The sequence below is a fragment of the Labeo rohita genome, chromosome 25 (genome assembly GCF_022985175.1).
Source record: "Labeo rohita strain BAU-BD-2019 chromosome 25, IGBB_LRoh.1.0, whole genome shotgun sequence".
Taxonomy (NCBI): domain Eukaryota; kingdom Metazoa; phylum Chordata; class Actinopteri; order Cypriniformes; family Cyprinidae; genus Labeo; species Labeo rohita.
Window position 1 is genome coordinate 787,946 of NC_066893.1, and position 24,272 is coordinate 812,217.

The window sequence follows — 24,272 nt, forward strand, 5'->3', positions numbered from 1 at the left end:
TGGGCGGGGCCATCGACTGGCAAACTTTATTGGCTGTTTCTTGTCTGACAAAAGTAGTTCTTCTTTCTCCAGGGGGCGCTTGAAGGCTCAGAGAGCCGAGTGATCAGATGTCACGAATTTTCTTATTAAAAACATTTTAACTCTTAAGGTTTACATGGTTTATTTAATAAACAAATATAAATCCGCTCAAGAAATATCTTGTTTTTTTTTTGTTGTTGTTTTTTTAGGCTAACCACAAACAGTTGTAATTGGTGAGAGCGCCATTACAGTAAACAATAATTCACTCTCAGAGCCCTAGAATAAATACAGTTTGGGTCTATGCATTAAATTTAAACTAGTAGGGTGAATTTAGGTAAAGTGAGACACTGTGTGATTTAGATACCTAGACGTTTTTTTTTTTCATTTCTTTTCTTTATTACTTTTGTTAACTTTAAGGCCCAGCTATAATATTTCAATTTATATATAGTTCATATGAAGCGTTATTTGCAAGGTGTATACCAATAAACTTTTTGCGATCATGCACTCCAGAAGAAAAAAAAAAAAGTGGGCAAGCTGGTCAAGTAAAGTGGGCCACCCTTATTTATCAATACATATTCTGCATCTTAAATAAAAACACATGATTTATTGACACATATTATCAAGCAAACATATTTAACAAATCCAAAAATATATATCCTACAGATTAATTCATATATGAAATTTCAAACAACTGAAAGAACTTGTTGACATTAAATTTGATGAAATCTGAATATATCAAAACCAGAATATTGATAAAATAAACTCAATATGTGACCCTGGACCACAAAACCATGGGTACAGTTTTTGAAATTGAGATTTATACATCATCTGGAAACTGAATAAATAAACTTTCCATATTTGGCCGAGATACAACCATTTAAAAATCTGGAATCTGAGGATGCAAAAAAATCAAAATATTGAAAAAAACCTTTAAAGTTGCAATGCATATTACTAAAAATAAGTTTTGATATATTTACAATAGGAAATGTACGAAATATCTTCATGAAACATTATCTTACTTAATATCCTGATTTTTGGCATGAAAGAAAACAATTTAGACCCATACAATGTATTCTTGGCTGTTGCTACTTGTGCTACTTAAGACTGGTTTTGTGGTCAAGGGTCACATATGTTTAAAAAATAATCAGGAACTATTTCTTACAATAATGGGGAAAAAGCTAAGAAAAAATAACAGTTATTATACAAAATGACAAAACTTTATTAAAAACATACTTGGCATGCAACATACAAACATAAATCATCAATAATAATTGCATTCCCATAACTCAGAAAAAAAAAAACAATAAAATGTCATCTTTGTAACAAAAATATCACAGCATCTTCATCTATGGCTTGTTCTCCAGTTATATTTTGTTGTGCTTGACTTTCTGAGGTTATTAATTCTGCTAAACTACAAAAAAAAAGTCTTTAATCACTGGCTTGTTGTGCTCATTAAAGATAAAGTGACTGTAAATCATAAAAGGTAAGAGAATGTGTGTAGTGTAACTTTAGTAGCTTATTGCTCAGAATTTAGCAATTGATTACTCATCATATAATTTAATTTCCAAACAATTAACACAGAGATTTAATAAACAGACTTAATTAGCAAATCTGGAATTTGAAATACATGCATTTGTCAATCTCATTACCAGCATTAATGTGGGATTTCCTTCAAAATGTGCAAGATTTCATAATCTTCTTTTTTATGACACCACTACCACTAGCAGTTCATCCACTGTGTTTCCATTACGCTAACAGCAGTAGTAACTTTGATATCATAGCGAAAACTAAATATGATACATTGCATTTGCAATATAAGAGTTTATATTGATCATTTTTGATAACTGATGGCTTTCTTCTCTGTTCTTATGGCTTCATATCATGAATAAATACTATAATAAAGCTAACTCAAGTGACTGCAATTTTCATTTTGGTTGTCTACCTTACATCAATTTCTGTGATATGTAACAAAAATAAATGTTTCCCTTGACTATATAAAATAATCTTTCAAACTTAACTGCATTTTCACATGGGTCCCTTTTCAGAGCAGTAAAGGTTCAGTCGCATTAACTGTTGCTCTTTCACAGGCGAAATCCAGTCATTTCAGTTGAAGTCTGGAATTTGAGCATGCTGACCAACACAAATCTGCTTCGTTTGAAAGTGAGTTCTGTGTGAGCGGTTCTTAGTTCTGCACTATTGACCGCAGTAAAGTAAAGTCGTAAACAGTGATGTTACATGTGTCTCAGCTGATGCATGACAGGAAAAGATGTGCAGACAGAGAGGATGATCAGCCGTGGAGCGTTTCTCTCATTTTGCTGGTGATCTTGTCTCGTAGCTCACAGTGTCTGATCAGATCTCTGACCTCGAGAGGAAGTGAACTATTCCACACCGTCAGCACTGAATCCTCAGCTGGGGCTAGAACAAACACAGGAAACATCAACAGATTGTAAACATGCACTACCAGTCAAAAGTTTTTGTATAGTAATAAATAATTCTCTTCTGCTCAACAAGCCTGCCTTTATTTGATCTAAAGTACAGCAAAAGCAGTGATATTGTGAAATATTTTTACTGTTTAAAATACCTGCTGTCTATTTGAATATATATTAAAATGTGATTTATCCGTGTGATCAAAGCTGAATGTTCAGCATCATTACTCCAGTCTTCAGTGTCACATGATCCTTCAGAAATCATTCTAATATTCTGATTTGCTGTTCAAGAAACATTTATTATTATTATTATCCATATTTAAAACATTTGAGTAAGTTTTACAGGATTCTTTGATGAATAGAAAGATCTAAAGATCAGCATTTTTCTGAAATAAAAAGCTTTTGTAACACTACCATTCAAAAGCTTGGAGTCAGTATTTATTTATTTATTTTGTGGAAAGAAATTATAGAAACTAATACTTTAATTTAGCAAGGATGCTGTAAATTGATCAAAAGTGATGATAAAGACATTTCTATTTCAGATAAATGCTGTTCTTCTAAACTTTCTATTAAAAAAGAAAAATTCTATTCAGCTGTTTTCAACATAATAATAATATTAATAATAATAAATGTTTTTTGAGCAGCAAATTTCTGAAGGATCATGTGACTGGAGTAATGATGCTAAAATTCAGCTTTGAAATCACAGGAATAAATTACATTTTAAAATATATTCAAATATTTAAATATTAAAAATATTTCATAATTGTACTATTTTTGCTGTACTGTGGATTAAATATAGGCTTGGTGAGCAGACGAAACTTTAAAAAGTTTTTAAATAATAATTTAAAATTTTACAGTTCAAAAACTTTTGACTGGTATTGTAAATCATGTTATCATTTGAACAGCTCATATGACGCAGAATCAAATGTTCCTTATTCTTTTGAGATAAAATTATCTTTTTACAGCTGTATGATTCTAAGGATTAAAGGAAAAATGTATCTTCACCACACAGTCTGATATTAAAATTACAAGTGGACTTAGAGAAAAAAAAAACTGAACTAAATTAGTTCCTTAGATAATTAAAATAATGAAAATTCAATAATAAATAATAGATGTTACAACTTCTTAAAAATTAAATATAGATGTGTTTATAATGTTCTTACCTTGTGTTTTGATTTGGTCTTGTGGCATGCGCTGCCGTCTACCCAGCACTAGAATAACATTCTTTCGGTTGAGTGAGTCAGCTAAAGAAAATAAACAAAAATGAGGAATAAATATTTCTGTATGAAATGACTTAAAACAATTGTAACTCAATTTAATACAAACAAAACACACAAAAACTCTTTAAATGGTATATATCCCTTGTGAAAATAAGAAGTCCACTTCTGCATACTTTAAAAAATTACTTATTACGGAAATAATATATATATATTTTTTATTTAATTTAATTAAATGAATGTAATTTTCTCAGATACCTAATTGCATGTTTATGTATGTTAGTGTGTATTTATATTAAATGCAGTTGGTTGAACTTTAGAGTGCTTTTTGACCCACTTATATAGGACTTAAACACATCTTATATGTAATTTAATAATTACTTGTCTTTTAAAATATAGTAAAGTGTACTGCTGAATATAGTGACAAGCATTTATGGCAAACTAAAACATACATTAATGTCATTGAAACAACTTAGTACATTTAAAATAATTTAAAAGTAACACTGAATATCACACTGCAGTTCAAATTACAATCAAGTACTTTACATGTGCTTTAGTATGTTGGTCAGCACATCAAATAAGTGTATTTCTTCCAAGTACAACAGAAAATTATTGAAAAGTATTTTTAATATGACAAGTGTGTAAAAACAGCCATGAAAGTGTACAGGAAGTGTACCTAGCAGCACTGAGCCCATGCAGCGTATGGAGTGGCAGTGAGGGCTGATGGTCTGCAGTAGCTGACAGCTGGAGACTTCCACCAACAGGATGTGTCCTGCTTTGGTCCCAATCCAAAGAGTACCACTGTGCTGGACCAACAGAGCTTTAACAGTCGCTGAAGATGGCACCATTTGTCTAGACTGGTCCTCACTCTGGGCTTTGGGCTTTTTGGTGGGACTTAATCTGTTGTGGACATATATATTGAAACGGGTTAGGAAGTTAGGGTCAACCTACCGTTAACATCTATCTAGGGTGAGCTGTTCACATGTGGCCAACCGATACTTAGTATTGTCTCAAATGTGAAGATGCTTTGATTTCACAAAACATACAAAGTTGTGGAACTGCTGGAACTGATATCATCTTGCCACAATTGTGACGTTTCATACAGAATGTTAATTGTCATTTTTTCAATTGTCATAATCTGAAATGGATGTTCATAACAGGTGTGAGTTAAGTTCACATGTACTACTTTACCCGAGTAACTGTGCGCAGTCAATGAGGTTCACCATCCTCTCAGTCTTCTTATCCCAGACCTCCACAGTGTGGCCGTCCCTTTTACTTACATACATATGTTTGTCCACCGCTAAACGTGATATGCACGGATCACTGCTGGGTCGACCTTGCTGCCTAAACAAACAAACAAACAAACAGATAAACGTGAGTTTCAAGGTTAGTTCACCCAAAAATTTAAATTCCGTCCTTTACTACTCACCCTCATGTCATTCCAAACCCTAAGACCTTCATCTTCAAAACACAAATTAGGATATTTTTAATGAAATGCGAGAGCTTTCTGACCCTGCACAGACAGCAATGCAACTGACACGTTCAACGCCCAGAAAGGTAGTAAAGACATGTTTAGACATGTTAACAAAGACTGTTTTATGTACAGGGTGCCTCTTTTTCTGCTTGTAAACAAGGTGCAGCGCATCCAGGTTCTACGTCAGTATGCCGCTTCCTCCATCAACAGAAAAACACGCTAAAGTAACTCGTAAAGTAATTATGCTTTTTGAGGAAAACTTTTCAGGATTTTTCTCCATATAATGGACTGATATGGTGCCCCGAGTTCGAACTTCCAAAATACAGTTTAAATGTGGCTTCAAACAATCACAATTGTGGTTGTAAATGATCCCAGCCGAGGAAGAATCTTATTAGGAAGGTCTTATCTAGCAAAACGATTGGTTATTTTCATAAAAATAATACAATTTAAATACCTTTTAATCTCAAACGCTCGTCTTGTCTTTCTCTCCCTGAACTCTGTGTATTCTAACTCAAGACAGTTAGGGTATGTCGAAAAACAATCGTATTTTCTCCCTCAACTTCAAATCATCCTACTGTACATCACTGCTGAAGTACCGACCCAGTCTTTGCAAAGTGAACATGCAAAGAAGATGAAACACCCTTAACAAAAAAAGGTAAAACAGCGATATAGGACGATTTTGAAGTTGAGGGAGAACATGAGATGGGAGTTTTTCCACATACCCTAACTGTCATGAACCGGAAAAAAAAAAGTTCAGGGAGAGTAAGACAAGACAATCATTTGAGATTAAAAAGTATATAAATTGTATTATTTTTATGAAAATAACAGATCGTTTCGCTAGATAAGACCCTTCTTCATCGGTTGGGATCATTTACAACCAGATTTGGGACATTTGAAGCTGCATTTAAACTGCATTTTGGAAGTTCAAACTTGGGACACCATATAAGTCCATTATATGGACAAAAATCTGGAAATGTGATTCTCCAAAAATATATTTTCTTTACGGCTGAAGGAAGAAAGACATGAACATCTTGGATGACAAGGGGGTGAGTACATTATCTGTAAATCTTTGCTCTGGAAGTGGACTTCTCCTTTAAGAACTGAACAACATCACCAAGAGATTCCTTGTAACAGACTGTTTAACTGACATGCAAACCACAGCTGTTTTTTTACGTAATGTTTAAGCAAGTCCTTAGGCATGGTGAATCACCAGAATCTCCAGTCTACTCTCTCTACAGCAAGATTAAAGTCGTAATATTTCAAGAATAAAGTTGAAATTACAAGAATAAAGTCAAAATAATATATATATTTTTTTTTGGTGTTTTTGCAATTTTCCTGAAAGGACAGTGGAGATATGACAGGAAGTAAGTGGGAGAGAGAGGGGGGATAGGGTTGGGAAAGGTCCACGAGGCAGGATTCGAACTCGGGACTCCCAAAGCACAACTGCGCCATATGTCGACACACTGCCCACAAGGCTATCGGTGCCGACAAAGTCAACATATTTTAAGAATAAAGTCAAAATTATAAGAAGTAATTCGTAGCAATTACGAGATTAAAGTTATAATATTTTTAAAGTATATTCGAGCCTTTTGCACATGCATCTAGCACCGAGAGATATTCCAAAGTCTCAGCTTTCAAAATCTGTAAGTTTTTGTAGCAAAATACAAACAATATGTATATTACAATAATGTGCTTTTCACGTTCTTTTATGTAGCATGACAGATCGCTGTATTCACCTCAGTGGCATGTGAATCAGTCATCTTTCCGATTACAGTGAGACATGTGTTTAATTAAATTAGGCTTTACTGTTTTTTCATTCCTTCTGATGTTCCTTCAAGTTTCTATTGTGAAATAAACTTGAAATAAAGAGGAAAATCATTAATAATCTGTATTTCATGATAAAACTGACAGAATTTGAAAGCTGAGCTGTGTTATATTAAAGGCAACAAAGCAAAAAAAAATTGCAATTACTGGGTGGCTGGTGCACTATAGAACGGAAGACATTAAATATTATTTCAAATCATTTATTGTATTATACTGTGGATAAAACAGCTTGTCAATAGTCACTTATATACCTAAGAGAAGACAACAATATAACTTATGTTAACGAGTTGGAGCCCAATTCAGCCTTTAAAATGGTTTATTGTTGTTTTTATGTAAATACATATGAGGAATGAAAGATTGGAATTCACAAAGAAACAGTACTGTAATTTAATAAAATGAATGTTTAATTGTAATCGAAAAGATGATTGATTCACATGAATACAGCGATCTGTCCTGCCACACAAAGAGCATGAAAAACACATTATTGCAAGACACACTGTTTGTGTTTTGCTATAAAACTGACAAATTTTGAAAGCTGAGACTTTGTTTTTCTTAAAAGTACCAAAAGCACAAAGCTTATTGCTATTATTGGGTGGCTGGCACACTACAAAGAGGCCTACCGAAGATGTGAAATATTATTTCCAAGCATACTGTCCCTGCGAGTGTAACAAATGGTATGATTTCTGCTAATAATCCCACATATATTCAACTAGGGATGGTAATTTTAACTGGTTAACCGTTAACCGACAGAAAGAATTTTGACAGGTTTGACTGGTTTAAAAGGTCATTTAATTTTATTATGATAACGGAAATGCGGCATTAACTGTGTGTGCGGGTGCGGCTTTGGCGCAATCACTTTTTTCCTTCTAACAGTGGAAACGACTCCTCCTAGTCATACAGATAATCGAAACTGTAAACGGTTTGCTTTTATTTGTGTACATTAACAATAAAAACAAATCTTTGTGCTTTTGTAAAACAAAGAAAAATAGGATGCCGCTTTCAGCCATCTTCCTTTCGCAAAAATAAACCAAAATTCTGCATTCTAGCTAACTGTTGCACAGTTTTTTCTTTCGTTTTGTTAAGTAAAAATATTTATTGTATACGCCTATTCATTAATTATATATATATATATATATATATATAGGCTATATATATATATATATATAGCCTAGCTTTATTATGTTTTTCTCCGTTGACAGAAGCGCTGCAGGCGCGTGATGTGATATATCCATGTGAATCCTCAGGTTCTGCTGTTTACTGCTTTTTACGCCTATATTCAACTAAATTCTGGTGTCCCAGTGCTCCCAATCTGGGTCATTTGCATGCACAGTCTATACTTTCAAGATATTATAACTTTAATTGCCACAATTTAATTCTTGTAATTTCAACTTTATTCTTAAAACATTTAAACTTTATTCTCAAAACATTGACTTTACTCTCTGAATTTTTACTTTATTCTCAAAATATTTTAACTTTATTTTTAAAAATATTACGACCTAAAGTTGTAATATTCATTTAATTTTTTTTTTTTTTAACGTGGTACTAAAATGTATTTCTCTGATCTGGAGATCACAGAAACTAAACATCACATTCCTGAGTATTACTTCATGGGCAAATTCCCAGCAGCAATCCACTGTGGGTGCCTCAGGGCTTTGTGTTTGGCCCCTTCCGATTCTTAATTTATATAGTCTCACTGGTCCCAATCCTAAAGAACACGGTTTTCCTCAACTGTGCAGATGATAATCTGCTCTACCAAAAGTCTGGAAACACCCCTGGCCACATACACTGCCCTCCAAAAGTCTGGAAACACCCCTGGCAAAGTGTGGTTTTGGATGATATCTGCATAAATCCTTATCATTTTTTGGTGAAAATTACATTAAAGTAACTTGACATTATCATTGAAGACCAGCAATAATAATTTTCATTTTGATTACATAATAATGGCAATATACACATGTCAAAGTCAGACATGCCCCTTTGCCAGCCGTAATGCCTGGTTACTGGTTTAAACTTGGCCCAGGTTTTTAAAAGATTTTTGGGTCAGCACACCTTAATAGCTTCAACAATTGATTGACAATTAAGTTTAGAATACAATGAATTTAGGGCCCAGATCATGCAGAGCTGTAATAGCTGCTAATGCTGGATATTTTTTTTCTGGAAGTTTTTTTCTATGTATAATTTCTGTAATAAAATATGTTTTCGTAGTTTGTGTTGTCCCTTATCAGTGCAAAATTATTACAAATTAAAAAGGATTAATGCCAATATTGTCCAAAACCCCACTTTTCTAGGGCGTTTCCAAACTTTTGGAGGGCAGTGTACCTGAGCTAATATTGTGGATTCATCAGGCTGGATGACTCACAATATGAACACAGATCTCTTCCTGCCTCTAAGCCTTCATGCTAGAATGCACAAATGGAGTTATTTTAGTGCTAAGTAATGAATAAACATGTCTGACCACGAGTATGTAGACCCCCCTTCTAACTGTCAAATATAGCTTTTTCAGACAGACACATTACTAGCATGTACAGTACATAAAATCAGTGTTTTCAGAAGAATGGTGAATGGTGCTTTTCTGTTGTAACATGTCATGTGCCCAAAGTGAGTTTGGCGTGGAAAAACTTAATGAGTCTGTACAAAGGTCACACCTGAACAGGCCAGGACAATTTTTAATATAACTTTAATTTTTGGGTGAACTAACCCTTTAGATTCAACAGAAATGTGTGTTGGTTATAATGCTCAACTTAACAGATAAGAAAAGCCATGTCCTTTACAATTGTATAACTGAGAATAGTATGGGGCCAAACACAGAACCCTGATGGGTATTTAAATGAGCAAGGGCATTTTTGCTCCCTCATCTTGAATTTGTCCAGACAAGTCCCTTTAGTTAATTTTACAACCCTATACTGTATATATTATATTTACCTTTAGCACTTTAGCAGAAAAAGTAACTGTAACATGTTTTCCACAAGAAAAACTGAATCTAATGGTCATTTGTTTTAGACTGATATAGTTATGCTTGTCTTTAAGCAGGGTTAGCGTTACTCACGTGTACAGATGTTTGGGTTTGGTGTCTATGCTTCTACTCATGTCATATTCCACTGAGAGTGAGAACACCCTGCTGCCACAGGCCGCCCACAGCTCTCTGCGCTCCTGATTCTGACTGAATGGACCAATACACATCAGAGGAGTGTTCACATCACCAACCTGCAGCGTTTTCACTGGACCACCATCCTTCACCTACAGTCATAAAACATCAAATATGTCAGGCGTCTGAAATAATACAGTGCTATTTTATACAAACCTGGATAAAAGTATGTATAGTATTTGAATATAATGTTCATTTATTTGAAATAGTAAAAATAAAACAGAAAACTTTTTCTTTCTTTACTGTTATTTTCGATCGATATTAAAACATTATATTCATCGCTCTCTCTTGCCATCCACCTTATTTTTCTCGTAAGAACGGGTACAGCCATTTGTAAATTTAACGTGTCTGGCTTCCAGTATCATCCATGTCCAGCTGTTTTTAGCTGTACAAAAAAAGCTCATTTTGCTGCTTGATGTTGTAAACTGGTGTGTATTACCATATTATTTTAATGTACTGTCTTAATTATGAGCACAATGATTTGTAGTACAAATTTATTATTATTCTTCTCGTTATTTTCCTACAGCAGCTTATAAACCGGAAGTCTAACACATTACCAGAAAACAGCTTATTTCCGCATTGAAAAATAAGTTGAATATGCATCCTTTCTAAATAAAAAAACATTATTTATTTATTTTTTTGGAAAGAATTTAAATTGTACTGTTCCCAAATTTTACAATGTCAGCGTATGCAATCGTAGTGCTACACAATTATAGGTCAGAATTCATTGTCAATTGAAAAAAGCATTCTGTGACGATTCTCCAAACCCTGGTCTATTTCAAAGTACAACCGTATTTACTGTACATATTGAAACAATTATCAAATCATGAAATAATGATTAAAAAAGCTATACCTTCAGGACTGAATCTTCATAAATGATTAGTGATCCATCTGCTGTCCCGACCAAAAGGTAATTCTTTAAATGTCTGAAAAAATTGAAACATTATTCTCTCATCTAAACGTAAATCATCCAATTTCACTTTTTATTCAGAAATTTAAATGTAATCACCTGTGAGTGTGAAAGTATAGTGATGTCACAGAGTCCTTCACACTCTTCAGACAGTGCAGAACCTCTGCGCTTATAGTATCCATGATGTAGAGTGAACCTGACTGTGTGCCAGCAACTAACCAGTCACTGCATGACCCTGGAGCTCTGACGATCACCATGCAGAGGATAGGACTACTGTCAATCTCCTAAAAGAGGACAGGAAGATTGTTAACTGGGCCATTAAACAGCACTCAATTAGTTCATTCCTCAAGGATTGTGGGTGAACTGGTTTACGAGTAACTAAGAACTGTTACATGCAGAACACTGAAACCATACTTGCTTAGATGGAACAGCATTTAAAAAAAACAACAACAACAATGTATATACAGTAAAATTCATACCTGGCTCAAGCTTCCCCCTGTCTCCAGATCCAGTGATGTCACACAGCCCAATTTCTGGCTAGAACTGCCACCTCCAATCCACACACGAGTATTTTTACCTCCGTTTGCACCTCCGCTAACACCGGAGACAGTGAAACACTCCCCCGGGAAACTCATCAATGTCAGCTCTCGCATTAGACAAAGCATCTTAACAGAATTCAGACGATCAAACACCTAAACCATACACGAAGACATTAAATGAGTCAAATGTTTACACAGAAGTCCAGAAGTGATTTTTTTTCTAAGATGTACTAAGTTAACAAACAGTTACAATTGGATGTAATGAGTCTAACCTGAGCAGATGTGGGTCTGTCCTGTGGGTTTTCTCTCAAACAGACTCTCATCAAAGACTCAAACCCTGGCCATGGAGAACAGCCGTAATCTTTAACTGGATCTATATCAGTGATTGTGGAAAAAGTCCGAAAAATATTACGATATTAATTACATCAAATTAAATGTATAAATATATAATTTTTTATCTTTAAATGAAATAGATTTTTGTATTTAATATAATAATATGCTATATCAGTGCGATCAGTAACTGATCTTATGCTTATCAAGGTTGCATTTATTTGATCAAAAATACAGGAAAAAACAGTAATATTGCAAAATGTTATTTCAATATAAAATAATATTGTTTTTTTTTTTTTTTTTTTTTTTTTTAATATACTTTAAAATATAATTTATTCCTGTGACGTAAAGCTGAATTTTCATCAGCTATCACTCCACTCTTAAGTGTCACATGATCATGATGATGTCAGTCATTCTAATATGCTGATTTATTATTAGAATTATCAGTGTTGGAAACAGTTGTGTTGCCATATAATTTTTTGGAACCTGTGATTCTTTTTTTTTCTTTTACAAGTTAAAAGAACAGCATGTATTCAAAATATAAATTTTTTCTAACAATGTAAATCTATGCTATCACTTTTTATTAATTTAACACATCATTGGTAAATAAAAGTATAAACTTCTTTCAAAAAAAAAAAAGGAATAAAATTTACCGACCCCAAACTTTTGAACAGTAGTGTATGTTGTTAAAAAAACCTTTCTATTTAAAATAAATGCTGTTTTTAACCTTTTATTGATAATAAAATCCTGAAAAAAAACCCATCAAAAAAATTAAGTAGCACACTTGTTTTCAACACACTTGATTTCATAATAAATCAGCATATTAGAATGATTTCTAAATGATCATGTGACACTTAAGACTGGGGTAACAGCTGATGAAAATTCAGCTTTGCATCACAGGAATAAATTATATTTAAAAGTACATAAATATAAATAAACACATATAACTATGTATGTATATATATATATATATATATATATATATATATATATATATATATATATATATATATATATATATATATATATATAACCATGTTAATATTAAAAACTGTTTCTTAAGCAGGAAATCAGCATATTAGAATGATTTCTGAAGAATCAAGTGACACTGAAGACTGAAGTAATGATGCTAAAAATTCAGCTTTGAACACTAAATTACTCAGCTTTAAGCATTAAATTATATTTTTAAATGTATTAAAATACTATAATTTTTACTATAATAAAACAAGTGAATTCAGCATGTTACCTGGTAGTTTTCCTTGCACAGCTGCCTCATCAAACTCACTGGGAAACTTCATTCCATCAGATATCCGCTCGCCATAAGTCAAAAGGTCATACAGCAGCAAACCAAACGAATATACATCTGCCTGGACGTTATAGATGACATTACCTCGGGCAACTTCCGGGGCTCTAAAACCTGTGTGCAGAAGATTATATATATATTATATATGAAGTAAACATCCTTTTTTTGTCTGCTGATTCTTTAATAGAGGATTATGAAATATAAAATTAGTACCTGGTGTTCCTTCTGAGCTGCGGACGCCCATACTGCAGCAGTACTGTGCTATGCCATAGTCTGTGATTTTAGCGATGACCTCAGCGTCCGTCTTCAGGTTAAATAACAGAATGTTGTGCGGCTTCAGATCTCGGTAGATAATCATAGATGAGTGCAAATATCTGTTTGAATACAAAACAATGTTTCTTTAAATGTGATTTCTTTAAATGTGATTTTTTGTGTGTTTGTAGCTAGTGAACCCACCTGAGACCATCCGCCACATGCAGTGCTATCCTGTGCTGTAGTTTGCGGCTGAGACTGCTATTTTCACGCTCGAAGAGTGAGTCCAGAGAGCCACATGGGGCGAGTTCCATTACAAGAATGTGCGGGTTACAACCAGCAGCCAAAAGCCCCACCAGACTAGGGTGACACAGTCTGCCAAGTACTGCCAGTTCCTGGAGACAAATAATTTTAAAGCAAATACACCAACCACGTAGTAATATTGGGACTTGGACACAAGTAGTAGAGCTTGTTCATATCCCAACCAAGTTCTTTTAAAGCATAACTCACCTGTCGTACCAGCCGATGAACGTAAAGTGTAGATGCATGTTTATTGAAAATCTTTACAGCAACTTCCTCATTCTTGTAAACAGCTTTATATACAGAGCCGAAGCCTCCATCTCCTTCAGTACAAAACAAAAAAACAAAAAAAGTTCACACTTGCATTATTTTGTTGACATTCACAGTAACACAGTAAGACCTATTAGTCAAATTCTGCTGAAAAAGTTCAAATGACAATAATCATGATTAATCAGTGTGATTATATTTTTTGAGGAAAATAATCATGATTACTTAACTGTTATTGTGCAGCCCTAAGTGTATTGAGATAAAAACATTTATTAGTGTACTAACCCAACATATACTCCATGGAGAGCTCCATTTCCAACTGCTCTGGATCCAGTATGGTGCTGGACGGCTGGTCACTCAATACCAGGTCTGGAGAGATCTGAGAGATGGGCAGAGTACAGCTGGGGTCCTCTGGGTTGACCAGCAAACCATCTTACAGACAAACAATCAGTCAGTACAGTACAGGGTTTGCACCATTTTTATACACCAGGTTATCAATAAAGGATTTGTGTTCCTGAATGTGAGCAGAATGGATAGAGACCTGCATTGATTTTGGAGAGTAGATCTTCCAGCAGGATCTTCTGGCAGTTTTGTCCATCACTGAAGCTGTACAGAGCCCATTTCTTAAGCAGTGTCTCTCCAGCGCCATGGACATCAGTGGCGAGGAGGCCTGGAAACCATTCTTCAAGCAAAGAGTCAATGTGATCCACCACCTGACCAAACAAGACACAACCTACAAACAGGACAGGTGATGTTATCAACACTATCACTCATACTATCACAAACATCATTGCTATCTTTGACTTAAAATAATCACTATCATCCTCACATCACAACATCAGCATCACAGACACTATCACAATCATGTCCACCACCACAATCATCATTAATATCATTGAATCAAATGCATCACTAATCACTAGGGGTGTAACGATACATGTATTCGTACCGAACCATCACAGTACAGGCATCTCGGTTCGGTTACAACGAATACAGGCAATTCACCCTCAATCCAGAAGGGGGTGCCCGCAATAATGCAACTCTGTTTGATAACCAATGGCAAAAGAACAGCGAATGTCAGGAGTTGCGCACCTGAAAACAAAGACCACTAGACAGTGACCATGTGCTGATTCTGAACGCGTCTCTCACTGACAAAGAAGTATAACGTTACTTTAAAGGCTTGCACACTCAACTGTCTCCAAAATCTTCTTTCCTTCCTCTCTCATTTGACACAAATCCAAATATTCCATAATATTTCCATATTTGCAATGCATCCAAATGCTAAACTCTTATTTATTATGTAAATTATGGACTTTGTACAGTCTTGTTCAGTCACGTTCTAACGGTGACACAGTGAGGCGGGGCGCGCTGATGTTTGGTTCACTGTGTTTTATTTTGAAGTACCAACTGCGCTGTCAAGTCTGGAACTGGATATGTTTTTTGTTTGTGTGCGCCGGCACAATTACTTTAATTTTCCTCATACCAGCAAAATCAACTTAAGCAAAAAAACAAATAGAATGTCGCTTTCTGCCATTAGAGTTTCCTTTCTGTCACAAAACTGAACCGAAACTCAGCAAATATAGGCTACGTTACGTGTCGCACATTTTTTTCCCTTGTCTATCAGTTAACTAAATTAAATATATTTCAGGTATTTATTCCTTGTAATCATATATGTACTGCAGAATTTATAGCCTATATATGACATTAATTTGATATAATATTTAGTATTTTCACATGTAGGTGTAAAAAATGTAATTTGTACTACTGTCTGTTTAACATAAATGACAAGAAACCTAGCATAACAGATTTGGGTTTTTTTTTCTGTTGTTACGAAATCATATCGAACCGAGGTATGTACCGAACCGTGACATCTGTCTACCATCACACCCCTACTAATCATCATCACTATCATCATAATCATCAGATCACATCATCAACGTCACCAACACTACCATCATTAATGAATCACTATTGCCATCACTACCAGCATCATATCACAACATTATCATCACAGACAATACTTTACTATCATCATTACTATCATTGAATCAAATCCATCACTATCACCATTATTATCATCATAATCGTCACATCACATTATCAACATCACCAACACTATCACAATCACCACCATCACAATCATCATTACTGTCATTGAATAAAATGCATCACATCATTACCACAACAATCATCATTAATATCACTGAATGAAATAAGTCACTTTTGCCATCACATCACAACATTATCATCACCAACAACAAAAATCACAACAACATCATTATCATCATCACTGACCCTATCACAATCACCACCACCACCACCACCACCACCACAATCATTACTATCACTGAGTCAAATGTATCACTATCACCATCACTATCATTTTTATAACATCACAACATCAACATCAACAACACTATCCCAATCCCCACCAAATTAATCACTAATCACTATCACTTCCACCATCACATCACAACATTATCATCATCACAGACAGTATCACAATAATCACCACCACCACCACAATCATCATACTATAACTGAATCAAATATCACATCACAATATCATCACCAACACTATCACAATCACATAATCATCATCACTGACCCTATCACAATAATCACCACCACCACCACACTCATTACTATCATTGAATAAAATGCATCACTACCACCATCACATCCCAACATCACCAAAACTATCACAATCACCACCGTCAACCGTCATTAGCAATTGCATAACTAATCACCATCACTGTCACCATCACAACATCATCACCAACACTATCACAATCATCATTACTAACATTGAATCAAATCCATCACTATCATCATCACATCACTAAAACTATCATAATCACCAATATATTATCACATCACCTCCATCATAATCATCAATACCATCATATCATCAGCCCATCCTTGTCACCACCTACATCACCATTACATTACTATTATAAAATCACAATTGTCATGACTATTACTTTACTGTTTAGAATGGCCCAAAGAAAACACAGCAATACAACCAATTCTCTCTTACCTTTGCGAGAGCAGGGGACGGTGATCTTGATGAAGCTAGCAGGGTTGTCTTCTAGAGACAAGGCCTCCACCAGACAGTAAGCTTCGGCAGACCAGCTTAGATAGATGCCTTTCCTCCAGTAGATCCTGTTCGGTCTCAGTGCTTTTTCTGCAGAGTACACACACCTTCAAAACCGTCTCAATTGTTACAAAAATTCTACAAAAAACTTATAACGCACTCAAGCAATACTTTTATAATTCATTATATTAGTATGTTTGTACCTTGGGAATCAAACCTATGTTTGTGCCATGGCAAGTGCAGTGTTCAGCTAGTAGCAAGTGTTTGTGTTGTGTTACCTTTGCCGTAGAGCAGGTAAGCAGACACTTCCAACAGACGGCTGATCTGTCTGGGCCAGTAGCCCATGGGGAAATACGGCATCTCATAAAGCCGAACAATCACCTCTGAATTCTCACAGTGGGGGAGCTCAATCACCGGCCTGTGATCTGACAGGCTGGGGACATTTCAAACATTTAAAATCACCACCATACAACACTTTCTATCACTTTTATTTACGAAAAGGTCCAATCACTACCTGCTGGGTATAAGTAACTGGTCATCTCCAAAGGGCAGAGCTATTTGAAACTTTTCCAATAGTTTGAAGAACTGAGTCAGATGATCCATTGGAAAACAGCGACTTTTGTTCAGAAACTTTTCTACAGTGGTTCGCTGCATCACTCCTCTAGTGCCGTCCCACGGACCAGTGCTCCTCAGAGTCAGTGTCTGTCAATCAACACAAGAGATGAGACGTTACTGTTGTGTATGAATTTTAGGGTGGAGCAAAGCATGTGTGAGTGTTTAACCTGTGAGATGATGTTACAAAGCCATTGTGGGTCAATGAAGTACAAATCCTTTAGCTGAAGCACCGGATCATCAAAGTGCAGCAGGACACCTGGAGACAAACACACATGGAAGATCTGTTTACAAGGTTAAAACAATAACACCAATACATTAAAAGGAAAACATACACAACAAATGATTAGAAACATTCCTTAGGAACATGCAAGTGCTCAAAGCTAAAGAAACAACCACATATAGGACATAAACAGCAAAAAGGCATCAGAAAGAGATTCAGGAGTGAAACAACTCTCACCAGCTTCACTGAGAAAGTGGATAGCATGGGGTAACTCTCCCTCCTCTAGCTGCAGCTGTGTTTCCTGTATGATCTCCAGTAGTCTGCTGTGTCTGAGCACTGGGAAATCAGTGGGTACATGTGACCTCTCCTGTAAAACTCTCCTCTCCAGCTCCACATAACAGTCTGGAATCAACTGTCCCATTACCGGCTGACTCTGAATCTGCCAATGCCACAGACACAATTCATTAAATAAATTAGATGAAAACCTGTTTGAAAGACGTAATCTTTCAAATTCCCCCCTCACTGTAGCTCTCCAATTAAATTTCAAATTAAACTTATGCCAAGTTTGTCATCAGTTGATATCCACACACAAAAAATGTTGACTACTTTATTGTATATTTACTGGTTAATATCACTGACAATATTTGCTAATCAGCGTCAAGAAGAAACAACATTTTTTAAGTCACCTTGAACCCAATGAGCTCTTTACAGATGGCTTTGCGCAACCTGCTGATGGACTCAGACTCCTCACAGGCACACAGTATGTGATTCTCTTTAATCACTGGAAACCCTGGTTGAGACATCAGCTCCTCTCGCAGCTTCAGAACACACTCCTGTAGGTGGCGCTCTTCACACACATCTGCATGAGTTCCAACCACAATCACAGGGGACTGTCCAGCTACAGCCTGAGAAAAACACATTTTTAAACATTTTATTTAAATATATAAATCATATAATTTTTTTTATAATCTAATCTAAACCAAATGTTTCAGAAGAACAGTTTGGTCTGGTTTTGTATTCATACTAAAATATTTTGATGCTATTTGCCAGAAGGAGTTAAATTAACTCACTTTAATGTTAAAGAGCCAGGGTTTTATGGTGTCTATCTCACTGGATCCTTTACTCAGGTCATACAGTACTAGATAGAGAGCCCTGGAGCTCATAAAATGAGGGTGAAACCCACTGCATTCCTCACCACCTGCAAAACAGTACAAAGAGAAAAAAACTGCAATTTCCTAATGACATTTTTCCATTTTTGGTACATTGCTAGTATTGTGAGGATGCTTACCTGAGAACTCCCAAACATTCAGGAGCATATTTCTCTTGTCTTTGTTTCTGATGGCCCAGTCTCTGACACTGACGCCGATGGTGTGCTGATCAGATTGCCAGTGAGAGCGTTTGAGTTTCATCAGCTGATGAATCAAAGAGCTTTTCCCACTACGTGGGCTGCCGACCACCATGAGTTTCATGCGGTAATACGGGACAGCTTTCTTCAGACGCTGCTGCAAGAACCTGGGAGATCCACAGAGTTCACATTCTGAACCAATATTCAAGATTCGAAATGTCTTGACAAATACACTATAATTCTAATCCCAAGGCTCGCATGCAACAAGTAAATTCAGGAGAGGAGAAATTTGATCATTGGTCATCATTTCACAGTGCTGACCCAAATAAAAAATACAATAAAATAACTTAAAATATAAAATCTGAACAAGAGAAATGGCCACTAATCACTGACACATTTACAAGCTAAAATACAAACAAGAGTAAGAGATAATGTCTAAATGAGACATGCAGACAGATTTAGACCTGATGATATCTTTGGTTTTGTTCCCAATATGTTTGAGGTTCATCTGGAGCTGCAGACCATCTAGAGGTAGATCCCATAAATGAACCAGCTTTCCCATCTCATCAGGGAAAGAGCGCAAACCTTCATTCTGACTCACATCTAGAGACGTAAGATCCTCCAACATACCGATCTGAGGAGGAATCTAAAGCACAAAAGAATAAAATGTTAACACACCAATGTTTTCTAACAAATATACCCGTTCGGGCACAAAGACAGACCCAGCTGATTCTAACGTGATATGAATCGTACCTCAGTGAGTTTGTTGGAGCTTAAATGAAGTTTCTCCAGTCTGGCCCACTTGTATGCCGGGCCGCTCAGGTCGAGCACAGAGATTTGATTATGACTGAACATCAGCTCTCTTAGGTTTACACTGACCCAGAACGATGGACCCGGCAGATCACTAATACTGTTATTTCTCATATCCACCGAACGCAAACTATCCAGAAAAAGAGACAGGTGTTAAAAGAGAAGGTTAAAAAAAAACTCTCTGTGCATTTAAAGCAGAGGTGTCAAACTCCAGTCCTGGAGGGCCGCAACTCTGCAGAGTTTAGATGCAACCCTAATTAAACACACCTGATCCAACTAATCAAGTCCTTCAGGCTTAATTGAAAACTGCATAGTATGTGTGTTGGAGCAAGGTTGGAGCAAAACTCTGCAGGGCTGCGGCCCTCCAGGAACTGAGTTTGACACGCCTAATTTAAAAAAACATTCCAGGTTTAAAACAAATTGGGCTTTATTATCAGCATCTTTTATCAGTGTAGGGGCGGTGCTAGGGGTGGGCTAAGGGGGCTGAAGCTCTGAATGTTGTCAGTAAAACCCCAAATGTTTTAATTATCATGCCCTGTACGCAGTAGTAGTTTTCATGCGCATTAAAATAATTTCCAGAACCACAGTTTTGCTCTCTTCACATATTTTATATTGTCATTCACTCCAAGAACTGGCCAGATATAGATAACAATTTACAGCAGCTGGTTCAGGTTTCTGTAACTTACTGTTTACCCGATCACTATAGCACCGATCTTGCCATTTGTCAAATTAAGTTATTTTTACTGAACACTGTCACTGTGAAGCAACAAATATATTTAATCATAGAATTATATGCCAGTCTTCCTAAGACACACACACGCATTTAGAGTGAGTATATGAATGGTTTGGTTAGCATGGTCTATAGCAGACTCTTCTCTGTGTCAGGGCAACAGTTCAATGAACAATAAATAAATATTAAGTAATATAAATTGTAGAGACAATATTGTCTTTTTTGCTCTATTTCGCTAAAGAAAACGGTTCTAAACAAAGTCATGTTGTACGTCTCTGCAGCAACACAGCAGTGTTTTCTTACAAAATTAATTTGCGTTTTGAACAAATCCGGTAAGTCAATGATTCCCTGTTTCATCCATAAGCAGTTTCTTACTTTGTCCCTGATTGAATCATTAGTTTTGAAAGAATCGACTGAATAAATGTCTTTTTAAGACAGTGGCTTGGTGCCACCTACTGTTAGGCCTAATTTTAGTTTTATATTTAAAAGTATCTTTTTTTTTTCTATCATATCATATTTCTACATTCCAGCTTTTATATTTAAAACATTAATGCCATAACATTATTTATTCAGTTTGTAGGTGTAGTGCAAATGTATGTACAAGTGCTAGAATTAAAAAAAAAAAAAGTCTTCAGAATGTCCAATGTAACTTAATATACATTAACCATATATGTAAGCCCCGGATATCTACTTACCCTAGAACCGCCCCTGGATCATTTGGTATTAGTTATGCAATTATAAAGACTTTAGGATGTCTCATGTATACTGTATAATTTTGAAGATGGTTACATTGTCGATACAGCGTTTATTCTAATGCTAATCTATGTTTTTAACAATTTATGTTAGTTATTTTCAAAAGCAAATAACAGATGCTGTTGATAAAATTTTATTAAATTTTGTTCATTTGAGACAACAAATAAAAACTTACTTTGGCAAGTTGATGACTATTTCAGGAACACTTGTGAAATTGTTCTGTGACAATTTAACAGTGGTTATTTTGGGGGGAAGGTGTGACAATGAACCTGCATGAAAACAAGACTGTCAATAACAACAGAAATGCTAAACATAGAACCTGATAAAACATAGAACAATTTTTTTCAGAATTATCCATCTTAGTTTTCATGAAACACTATTTTTAAAAACTATTTAACCTTTCTAATGTGACATTTCCGACTGAAACTGTATATTGAATAGAGAGAAAATAAGTAGTGGAGAATTTGACATTATCCCACATGAGCTGAACGGATGGTGAAAAGTAGGCACCCAATACCATTCTGTGGAGGCTTCTATTAATGCTGTAGCTCTATGTGTGTTATATTAACGTTAACTGGCATTAAATCACTGTGTAAACTATCATTAAGATTTTAGAAAGGCTGTATTATTTGTAACAGTATCTTAAAACTTTGTTTTGTTAACTAAAACTAAACAAAAAATATATTTTTGGTAATTGAAAAAGCTAAAATAATAATAAAACAAACAAACAAAAAATAGTTAAAGCTACAGTATGTAGAAATATAAAAAAAATGCACCTTAAAGGGGTCACTGGATGCCTGTTTTCCCCAAGTTGATATGATTCTTTAGGGTCTTAATGAAAAGTCTATAATATACTTTGATTAAAAATTCTCAGTGGTAGTGTAAAACACCCTTTTTACCTGGTCAATATGAGCTCTGCAAAAATTATCCCATTCTAAGGGGTTGTTCCTTTCAATGCAAATAAGCCCAGCTCGCCCCACCCCTCTCTTCTCTCTGTGGAGTGATGAGCCGGTTTACTTTAGCCCCATTTAGCTGCCTTTACCCGCTAAACTTCCTAACTACCACATTATAAGGAAAGGCGATTGCAAAGATTCATAAAAAAAACCCATATACAGCTAGTCTGAGGTAATACGCTCATGTTAATCAACTATCGTGAGAGCGGCCTCTGTCAGTGTGACGCCACACCGACAGGCATCTGAGAATGGCTCGATTTGAAAAAGTGGATATTATTTTTACAGATTAATTAAAAACCACTGCATGGATTTTCATCATTATAGGGCAGATTTGTACATACACTGCCAACACACATTAATGCTCAAACAACATGTAAAAGTGAGCTTTGCATCCGATGACCCCTTTAACAAATAGTTAAAACTAAAATGAAATAATAATAAAATACTGGCCCAAAACAATTTGCCTGACTAGCATTAACCGACAGCCTATGTAGATTAGTTTTTGTCAGCCAATAAAGAAAGGTGTTTCATAGTCGTTTCAAGTCATTATATTCTGATGAAAGATTACAAACACAAATATTTTTGAGAAAGTAAAGGGGAGGAAACTTACTGATTTGGTTAACTGAAGCGTTGAAAGTTTCCAGCTTGAGACATTCAGTGAGAAAGTTGTCTGAAATTATATTAACTTGATTCTTACTGATGTCTAAAACTTTCAATTCAGCCAGGCAGAGCGGGAGAGACAGTGCTGATATCTGATTGCTGGAAAAAATAAAAAATAAAAAACAAAACTATGGTCAATAGTTCACATTCCATTTGTGAATGCAACCTTTTTCAACTTTTGTATATTCAATAACAAAGCTATTAGATAAAATGAAGAAATTACAGTACAGCAGTGCTCTAGAAAAATTATTATCCCATAATCTACCCCTCCAACGAGAGCTCCTCCAGTCTGTCCATGGCTTGCCCCAACTGGAAGGGGAAGACGGTGATCTGGTTGAAGGAGAGGTTGAGCTGGCGTAAGGCTGGACTGCGCACAGTTGGGTCCAGCAGCAGAAGAGGACCAATGCAGTTGCGAGAAACATTAAGCGTGCTCAGTGCAGGCAAACCCAGGAGTTCCACAGGAAGTGACTGCAGTTGGTTACCTTGAAGATCTAAACGAGTAAGACTTCTTAAATTCTAAGAAAAAAAAATACACAAAAAAATGTATTGAGCATGGTTAAGAAATAATCACTAGATTAAATGATGATGAATTACAAAATGGACAAAACAACAAACAAAATGCACATTAAAGATGTATTTGATACATCTTTACATTACTAGCTATAACTAGATATTTACTAGATGCTATATATTCCGATTATACAGTTAATTAGGGCAGTGTTTATTTGGCACAAAAAAAGAAAACACCATAACCCTGCAATAGAAGCTATTTACAGTGTAAATACTGTAGCAATTAGATACTATTTACACAAGTAAAAATAGTAGTATTTTTTAGCAATATGCTATTTACACTAAGTGCAAATAGGTATAGATTCTATGTACACCATGTTAAAATATAAGGATTGTCTGTTATTTATATTACTTATTGCAAATAGTGGCAATTATCCGCACCTCAATATTGTAGTACATTATAAAACAGTATGCAATAATAACGTATTGAGTGTAAATTACAATTTTAATTCAAAATTTTAAATGCATGCCACCTTATTGGGGCAATAAAGCCCTCCCTACACCTACCCTAACC

The 24,272-nt window shown here is 35.3% G+C and overlaps 1 protein-coding gene across 1 annotated transcript in view; it reads right to left on the reverse strand.

Moving 5' to 3' along the window:
* Nucleotides 1-1,683: 1,683 nt before the first annotated feature.
* The window catches only part of lrrk2 (leucine-rich repeat kinase 2), a 41,660-nt gene continuing 19,071 nt past the window's right edge, over nt 1,684-24,272 (reverse strand). The window contains exons 24-51 of the mRNA XM_051099464.1: nt 23,454-23,704; nt 23,139-23,287; nt 21,751-21,844; nt 20,036-20,222; nt 19,747-19,928; nt 19,226-19,449; nt 19,008-19,135; nt 18,624-18,842; nt 18,175-18,376; nt 17,885-17,973; nt 17,617-17,804; nt 17,381-17,535; nt 17,046-17,192; nt 14,547-14,738; nt 14,291-14,437; nt 13,949-14,061; nt 13,643-13,833; nt 13,400-13,560; nt 13,130-13,300; nt 11,826-11,926; nt 11,494-11,706; nt 11,114-11,298; nt 10,958-11,030; nt 10,006-10,196; nt 4,853-5,005; nt 4,338-4,561; nt 3,608-3,688; nt 1,684-2,433 (exon numbers count right to left, since the gene is read on the reverse strand). Coding sequence (XP_050955421.1) covers nt 2,306-2,433; nt 3,608-3,688; nt 4,338-4,561; nt 4,853-5,005; nt 10,006-10,196; nt 10,958-11,030; nt 11,114-11,298; nt 11,494-11,706; nt 11,826-11,926; nt 13,130-13,300; nt 13,400-13,560; nt 13,643-13,833; nt 13,949-14,061; nt 14,291-14,437; nt 14,547-14,738; nt 17,046-17,192; nt 17,381-17,535; nt 17,617-17,804; nt 17,885-17,973; nt 18,175-18,376; nt 18,624-18,842; nt 19,008-19,135; nt 19,226-19,449; nt 19,747-19,928; nt 20,036-20,222; nt 21,751-21,844; nt 23,139-23,287; nt 23,454-23,704 — 4,539 coding nt within the window. The 3' untranslated portion in view covers nt 1,684-2,305. The remainder of the gene's footprint in view (nt 2,434-3,607; nt 3,689-4,337; nt 4,562-4,852; nt 5,006-10,005; nt 10,197-10,957; nt 11,031-11,113; nt 11,299-11,493; nt 11,707-11,825; nt 11,927-13,129; nt 13,301-13,399; nt 13,561-13,642; nt 13,834-13,948; nt 14,062-14,290; nt 14,438-14,546; nt 14,739-17,045; nt 17,193-17,380; nt 17,536-17,616; nt 17,805-17,884; nt 17,974-18,174; nt 18,377-18,623; nt 18,843-19,007; nt 19,136-19,225; nt 19,450-19,746; nt 19,929-20,035; nt 20,223-21,750; nt 21,845-23,138; nt 23,288-23,453; nt 23,705-24,272) is intronic.